This window comes from Hemitrygon akajei, unplaced genomic scaffold, assembly GCF_048418815.1.
Source record: "Hemitrygon akajei unplaced genomic scaffold, sHemAka1.3 Scf000213, whole genome shotgun sequence".
Classification (NCBI taxonomy): Eukaryota; Metazoa; Chordata; class Chondrichthyes; order Myliobatiformes; family Dasyatidae; genus Hemitrygon; species Hemitrygon akajei.
Genome location: NW_027332098.1, coordinates 40,091 through 48,707, shown reverse-complemented (window position 1 = coordinate 48,707; position 8,617 = coordinate 40,091). Strand labels below are relative to the sequence as shown.

Here is an 8,617-nt window from a genome sequence, read left to right as displayed (position 1 = left end):
GCCTCCCAGGCAGAAAACACAGAGGCCTGGGCCTGTCGCGGACAGCTGGGCAGGTGCGGGGCACAACCCTTCGGGAGTAATAGGTGGAAAAGTTTGAACCCCCGCCGGGCAGCGGCAGTCCGGCCGGAACCGCCCGACGGAAGCAACGGGTAGGAGGGGGCAGAACCCCCGCCGGGCAGCGGCAGTCCGGCCGGAACCGCCCGACGGAGGCAACGAGTTGGAGGGGGCAGAACCATTCGCCGGGCAGCGGCAATCCGGCCGGATCGCCCAGCGGAGGCAACGAGTAGGAAGCTGGGTCCAGGGTAAGCGGCAAAACTACAGTGATCCACCGGGTACATTGGTAAATTGGGAAAGGCAACCGACAGCGAGGCAGCGCAAGCAAGGAGAATAAGGCGGAACAGCGGGACCAGCGCACAGGAGAGAAGTCGGGGAACAAGACCAACCGGATTGAGCATATACAGAACATCCCAGCAACCAGGGCAGAGCAGGATTCCGAGCAGGGCGGCAACCAGGGCAGAACAGGATACAGAACAAAACGACCAACCGCCCGGTCTCCGTCCCACGGCCCCTTATAAACACCGGCTGCCGAATTGGCCACACGCGTCCTTGATCCAGGGTGATCTTAACAGGCTTAAAGGGGCCGGGAAGGTCAGCTGAAAGACCCGGAGTCCGAATTCTCGGATCGGATCGAGAGCCGGAACAGCGATTCCGGACCGGACCGGACCCTGACACTGTGGAACTCCGCCCATCTTTGCCGATGCACCACCGAAAGCATCCAATCACGATACAACTCGGCTTGGGAAGGAAGCTACTCCCTCCGTGACCGGAGGAAACTGCAGAGAGTCGTGGACACAGCTCAGCAAATCAGACCTCACCTCCACGGACTCTCTCTGCACTTCCCGCGGCGTCGCTGAAGCAGACAGCCAGCCTGGATAACTCTCTTACACCCCCATCATCTCCTATCGGTGCAAGATACGAAAGCACGTTTAACCAGGCTCAAAGACAGTTTCTACCCCGCTGTTATCAGACTATTGAGCAGTCCACTATTCCGATAAGATGTACTCTTGGCCTCATAGTTTACTTCGCCGTCGCCCTTGCGCCTTATGGTCTGCCTGACCCGCACTTTATCTGTAACTGTAGCACTTTACACTGCATTCTGTTACTGTTTCACCCTGCTCTACTCCAGTGATGTCATCTGTATCTATGGCATTCCACTGGCGCTCTCCTGTCTGTGATGTATATGCCGGGGTGCAGAGGAGGGAGGACAGTGGGAGAGACGGCGAGGAGGGGGCATAGTATAAAACTTAAACCACACTCTCACTCTTCCTTTCCCTTGTTTCCCCTCCCTCCCCTTCTCTCACCCCGTCTCCTCTCTCTATCCTCTCTCCCTTCCTCTATCACCCTGTACCTCTATCAAACTCTTTCCCCATTGTCTCCCACTGCCTGATGATATTTGCCCTTTCCTCTCACTGTCATCCCCTGCCGAACCCCACCCGCTCTCGCCACCTCTCTCTGTCTCTGTTTACAGCTCATCTCACCTTCATGCCTTCAGTTCCTCCCTATCCATCTATATGTCCCTCTCCCCGCAACTCTTCCCCTCAATCTTTCCCCTCTCTCAAATTATCTTATCTCTCTTCCCCATCCCTCTCCCACTGTTCTCCGCACACGCTCCCTTCTCAATCACCCTCTCTTTCGCTCTCTCTCTCACCTTTCACTCCCTTCTCACTTTACCCGTCTTTCTGCACTTCCCCCCGCACAGTCTCCTCTCCCCCTCTGTCTCTCACTCTGTCTCCCCTTTCTCACCTCGTTCTCTTTCCCCATTGCTCTCGCGTTTTCCCACCCATTGCGCCATCGCAATCTCCCGGTTCCTGCCCATCGCTTTCACCGTTTCTTCTCTTCTCTCTCCTTTCACTTCCCCAAACCATTTGTCTCGCAGTCTCTCAACCCCTCTCTCCCATTCGCTTACCAATCTCTCTCTCTTCTGCTGTCTCTTCTCTCTCTCCGCGAGTCTCTCCCCCATTCTCTCCCGCTGTCTAATTCTCTCCCTTATCTGCCTGTCCGACTGTCTCTCCCAGATGATCTGATCTCCACCTACTTAGAGCTGAACTTTCGGAAAGACGAACCCCTCATCGATGAGGACGAGCATCCTCCCATTGCCTCGAGAACTAGAAAGATGCCAACCATTGCACAAACAGGTCAGAGTTCACAGTAGTGACGCCATTCTGGAAGCGTCAGATTCGCCCAAAACTTTCAACTTCCAAATTCATCTGCCTCGACCACTTCTCTGGCAGCTCGTTTCACCGCCTGTCCGAAATGTATATAAACGATCTAAATTAAATTGTAGATTCGTTCATTGTTGATTTGCCAAAGATGCAATGATCGGTGGAGGAGCGGGTTTGGGTTGCGGGAAGAGAAAGAGAGACTTAGATAGTTTAGAGGAATGAGCAAAGGACTGGCAAATGATATACAATGATGGAAAGTGTATGGTCATGCACCTTCGTGGAAGAAATAAACAAGCAGACTGTTATTTAGATGGTGAGCGAATTCAAAATCAGAGATGCAAAGGGACTTGGGAGTACTTGTGCAAGATATCCTAAAGGTTAGCCTCTAGTTTCGGGCGGTGGTGAAGAAGGCGAATGAAATGTTGACATTCATTTCTGGAGGTATGGAATATAAGAGCAGGGATGTGATGTTGAGGCACCAAAAGACACTCGTGAGACCACAGTGAGAGTATTGTGTGCAGTTTGGGTGTCCGTCTATATACTGACATTAGAGAGGGCTCAGAGAAGATCCACGAGAATGATTCCAGGGATGGGAGGGTTGCCGTAGGAAGAAAATCTGGCAGCTTTTGCGCTGTGCTCCCTGGAGTTCAGGAAAATAAGGCGGGATCACATGGAAACCTTCCGAATGTTGAAAGCTCTGAACAGTCTAGATATGGAAATGTTATTTTTCATGATAAGGGATTCTAGGACAAGAGCGCACAACCTCAGTATTGAATGACGTCCTGTTAGAACTGAGATGCGGAGTAATTACTTTTTTCAGAGGGTGGTAAATCTGTGGAATTTGATGCCACCAGCAGCTGTGGAAGCCAAGTCACTGGGTACATTTATGGCAGACAGAGAGATAGGTTGTTGGTTAGCCAGCGTTTCAAAGGCTATGGGGAGAAGGCAGGGGAGGGAGGATGACTGGAAGAATTTGATCAGCTCATGATTGAGTGGTGAGCAGACTCGACAGACCGAATGGCCTACTTCTGCTACTATATCTTATGGTTTTATGGCCGTGTGGTCTCTCCACAGCTGGGCAAGAACAACAGTCGAAAGTGAAGATCGGAAATAGACCGTACCGTCTGATCTGCCTACTCTGCCTAGTTACATCCGCTCTCATAATCATTGTGACCGGATTCTCGATCCATGGTGAGTAGAACAGGCTCCGGGTGGAGTCAGACTACGAATAAAGAGAGTGGAATAAATTGTGATTGCAAAACAACAGAGCGACGCCGACAAGCCCCTTAAAGTAACACCGATTAAAACCCATCACCATAACTGGGACACACCCCTAACCGTGATAAAAATACGGCCTTAACCGTAACACAATCAAGACTCGTCATGACACCGACACGCCATTCACCATAACATCAACAATGCTGTCACCGTAGCACGGTCACGACCTTCAACGAGACACAGATACACTCCAGACCGCGACACTGACACGACCATCGCCGTGACACACACATGGCAGTCACACTGACCTCAACGCGCCCCTCACTGTAACATCGACATGACCCTGACCGTGTCACTGATAAACTCCTCACGGCGACACCGACACACACCTCACAATGACTCCGACACGATCTTCACCGTGACACTGAGGTACCGTACACCGTGACACCTTCACGCTCTTCGACTTGAACCGCTCCGCACCGCATCGTGACAAAGACTCACACGTCAATGTACTCTCAGTGACACAGCTCAGCGTGACCCTCTCACACACACCGTGGCCATGACGTGTCCCTCACCGTGACACAGGTATACCCCTCTCCGTCAGAACAGCACACCATGACACAGGTACTCCACCCACGGTGACACCACTAGGCCCCTCACTCTGACATTTTCCTCGTCTTGACATCGAGATACACTTCATTGTGTCCCGGTACACCTGTCGCCGGGGCACAGAAACTCCTATCACAGTGACACCGACACGTCCCTCACAGCAATCGGACATGCCCCGCAAGGTACTGACGCAGACCCACCATGGTAACAACAACAAAACCTTCATCGGGACATTGATAACCCCTCAGTGTGACTCAGCCACGCCCCTCAAGATAACGCTAACTCCTCTCACTGTGCCACCAGCACATCCTTCACAGTGACACCCTTCATCGAGACACTGACACAACACTCTCTGTGACCCGTTCGGTAGCGTGACGCTGACTCACGTGTAAACATCCTTTGCCATGTCTCTCAGTATCACAGATTCGTCAGTCTAAGATCACCACCGACCGAAACTACCCTGAGTTAAATTCATCCCTTCAGTCCAAGCTTTCTGCGCTCAACTCTAATCTGATCGATCTTAAACGAATGAACAACGATCTCCGTCACCAGTTCACTGAGATGGAAACGAAGTTCAGATCTGTCAACGAAACCAAGGCTCAAATCTGTGAATTGTTGACCAGCAGAAGAGGTGAGGCATCATCCCCCTCTTTCACCCGCTCCTCATTACAGGGCAGGCATGGAGAGAGGGAGCGTCACTCTGTGCTTGACATTGGGAGTGTGTGAAGCGATGGTATGGAGGATGATTCACTCTGTGTTTGACCCCGTGAGTGTGTGATGGGGCAGCGTGGAGGAAGTTTCACTCTGTCACTGAATCCAGGACAGTGTGGTGGGACGTTGTGGAGGTGGATTCACTCTCACAACGACACTAAAACAGCATTCACGATAACTCCGATATACTCCTCTCCGAGACACCCACACTCCCTCTCACGGTAAAACAGACACTACCAACACCGTGACTACGAAACAGCAAACACCCTGACACCAACAGGACTCTCAATGTTGCTCGTCCTTCACCATGACACCCTCATAGTAACGCTCCCACTGCCATCACAGTGAGAATGTCACGTTCCGCATCCTCACACCGTCCAGCCCACACGTGAAAACGACACAACCCTCACTGTGACACCGACACAGCCGACACCGTGACACTGACATTCCCTTCACCGTGACACCGACACACCACGCAGCGGCGCCTGACGACGACAATCTCAGTGTTACAGATTCGTCAGTCTCTTATCATCTCCGACCTAACCTACCGGAGACTTTGGGAAAAGCATCAGGAGATGAATAGGACGCAGCGCCAATATCGACTAGAAGTCCATGAGTTGAACTCAACGCTTGAATCCAGGACATCACAGTATCCCCGCATCTGCATCCACGAAAAGACCTTCTCTGTCCTCAATTCCGACCATTTAATTCTGAATCGACCGCACACCAATCTCCGTCATCAATTCTACCGCTTCGTAATGAAGTACAGAACTATCACCGAAACTAAAGGGCAAACTTGCCAATACCTCACCAGCAGAAGAGGTGACCAAACATCCCCCTCTTCCCCGCTGTTCATCACAGAGGATGGAGTGAGTGAGAGGGAGAGTTGGAAAGCTTCATTCCGTGTCTGTCCCCGGGAGTGCGTGATGGGACGGTATGGTGGGAACTTAACTCTGCGTCTGATCCCTGGTGTGTCTGATGGGACGATCTCGGAGGGAACGACACCTAGTGTCTGAACACGAATGTGCATGATGCGACATGACGGAGATAACTTGACCATACGTCTGAGTGATTAGATGGGGCATCACGAGGTTCACTCTGCGTTAGATATCGGGTGTTGTGACAGCACGGACGAAGCGAGCTTAGTTCTCTGATTGACTACTAGTATGAGTAATTTCAGAGTGTAAAGTGAACATCTCACTGTTCTAGACCCACTGGGTCTGTGATTAAATGGTGCAGAGGGATTCACTCTGTGTCTGACCGTGGGAGTGTGTGATGAAACGGTCCACTGGTAGATTTACTTCTTTTTCTTTCTGATTTCCAGAGCAATCGTGTTCCAAGGACTGGATCAGAACTGAAGACCGGTGTTATTTCATATCCACGTTGGAAATATCTTACGATGGAGCGAAGAACAGTTGTTCAAATTTTGATGCAAGGCTGCTGGAAATTAATTCAAAAAAAGAGCAGGTATGTGTCACACCGAAAGGAGAGATATCCACAACAATCACAAACTCCCGGAATCAAGCACAGAGTAAATCTCTCTACGCGCCGTCCTATCACACAGTCTCGGGATCAGACAGATAGTGAAGGTCACGCCAATCACACACTCCCGGTGCCAGACACAGAGTGAATCTCTCTCCAGACCGTCCCATCACACACTATCGGGGTCAGTCACAGAGTGAAACTCTCTCCACACCGTCCTATCACATATTCCTGGGTTCAGACACAAATTGAAGCTTCCTCCACAACGTCCCATCACACAATCCCGGAGTGAGACACAAGAGTGTATCTCCCTGCCGAATGTTTCCTTGCACATTTCTGGTGTCTGACACTGCGTGAAACTCCCATCATACAGTTCCGTCACACAGTCACGGGGTGATACACAGAGTGAAGCTCCTTCCACACCGTTGGATCACACAATCCCGCGTTCCTGCAGAGTGAATCTCCCTCTGCAACTTCGCATTACAAACTCCCGAGGTCAGACAGAGAGTGACCGTCATATCTCGCACTCCCGGGTTCAGGCATTAAAATGATGATGATGATGATGATGATGATGATGATGATGATGATGATGATGATGATGATGATGATGAAATAAAATAGCAACAACAATGAAGAAGGATCCTTCTAAACATTAACTGAGGAAGTTTAATTTCGCAGGATGTTGTTTCCAACGCTACCGTACATCATCACAGAACATACTGGATTGGAAAATGCGAAGACGGGTGTGTTTCGGATTTTTACCTGATTGGGACAGTGGCAGTGAGATTAGTTTGGAGACACACCGGGGCTGTGCGAAGTGATGGCGTCACCATCGTAGATTACATTCTGACACAGTGTATTGGGGATAAAGTGGGTCAGGGGGATTATTTTGTAGACGCACAGGGGATGTGGGTAGTGAGCGATAGTGGATTGGATTCTGTTACAGAGCTGTGTGGCAATGGCTTTACATTGGGGAATGATACTATAAGGAGGAAGGGGGTCAGGGTGATGGGTTTGGGGACTGACACGGGGATGTGTGGTTAGTGGGATGCAGTGGGAGTAGCTTGGTGACTGTCACGGGTGTCCATCTGGAGCTGATCTGACTCTGTTGAAATTGCTTAACATTCTTTCATAGGAAAGCGGCTTCTGGTCTTATGTTCAAGGATTACACTGGAACGTCCGTCTGCGGTAGCTGCGACTTGTCCGCATGGAGGAACCGTTGCAATCATCAAAACCATTTCATCTGCGAGAAGTGTGCACACTTGTGCACGGACATTCCTGCAAAGATCCAGGATCTCTGTCAACAGTCCCTAGGGCCAACTTGAATCACGTTACAAACCGTTTTCCTACCCCGTCTCTCTTCCCCACTCTCATCTACCTTATCCTCACTTTCCCGCTTCACTCACTCTGTCCATCCTCCAACCATTATCCTCCACAATTCGCATCCTATTCCTCTTTCCCCATCAATCTCCGACTTTCTCGACAACTCACCAATCTTCTCACAACGCCCTGCACCGTTCTCCACCCCTCATAAATCAGTTATGTCTCTCCTTCCTCCCCACCCATTCTCACCTTATTCTTGTGCACTCTGGTTAACAGGTTCCCCATCCTGGGGTAAAAGACCGTGCGCATTCACTCTATCAATGCCCTCGGGGTTTTATACACCTTTATAATGTCATCCGTGATCCCCAAAGAATAAACTCCTCACGCCAGCCCGGTCTCCACAACTCAGCAACTCGAATCCCGGCAACATCCTCGTAAATCTCCCTCTTCACTCTTTCCAGCTCATCTTTCCTACAGCAGGACGACCAGAACCGAACACGGTACTCCAAGTGTGGCCTCACCGATGTCTTGTAGAACTAGGATGTGACCTTACAGTCAGAAACCGGTCAATTGATCATAGGGAACAAAGACATGGCAGACCAATTGAATAACTACTTTGGTTCTGTCTTCACTAAGGAGAACATAAATACTGTTCCGGAAATAGTAAGGGACCGAGGGTCTAGTGAGATGGAGGAACTGAGGGAAATCCATGTTAGTAGGGAAGTGGTGTTAGGTAAATTGAAGGGATTAAAGGCAGATAAATCCCCAAGACCAGATGGTCTGCATCCCAGAGTGCTTAAGGAGGTAGCCCAAGAAATAGTGGATGCATTAGTGATAATTTTTCAATAATCCTTCAATTCTGGATTAGTTCCTGAGGATTGGAGGGTGGCTAATGTAACCCCACTTTTTAAAAAAGGAGGGAGAGAAAAATCTGGGAATTATAGACCGGTGAGTATGACATCGGTGGTGGGGAAAATGCTAGAGTCGGTTATCAAAGATGTGATAACAGCACATTTGGAAAGAGCTGAAATCATCGGAAAAAGTCAACATGG

General features: G+C 50.2%; 1 protein-coding gene across 1 annotated transcript; it reads left to right on the top strand.

Annotated features, from left to right (window-relative positions):
* Window positions 1–4,572: 4,572 nt before the first annotated feature.
* On the top strand, window positions 4,573–7,688 carry LOC140724422 (C-type lectin domain family 7 member A-like). Its single transcript, XM_073038872.1, has 4 exons — window positions 4,573–4,680; window positions 6,085–6,227; window positions 6,921–6,985; window positions 7,378–7,688. The coding sequence occupies exons 1-4, from the start codon at window positions 4,578–4,580 to the stop codon at window positions 7,565–7,567; spliced, it is 501 nt and encodes a 166-aa protein (XP_072894973.1). The 5' UTR covers window positions 4,573–4,577; the 3' UTR covers window positions 7,568–7,688.
* The last annotated feature ends 929 nt before the right edge of the window (window positions 7,689–8,617 follow it).

Coding starts and splice junctions, on each gene's coding strand:
- LOC140724422 (XM_073038872.1), top strand. CDS start 4,578: ATGAACAACGATCTCCGTCACCAGTTCACTGAGATGGAAACGAAGTTC. Junction 4,681..6,084: donor ATTGTTGACCAGCAGAAGAG/GTGAGGCATCAT, acceptor TCTGATTTCCAG/AGCAATCGTGTTCCAAGGAC. Junction 6,986..7,377: donor ATTGGAAAATGCGAAGACGG/GTGTGTTTCGGA, acceptor ATTCTTTCATAG/GAAAGCGGCTTCTGGTCTTA.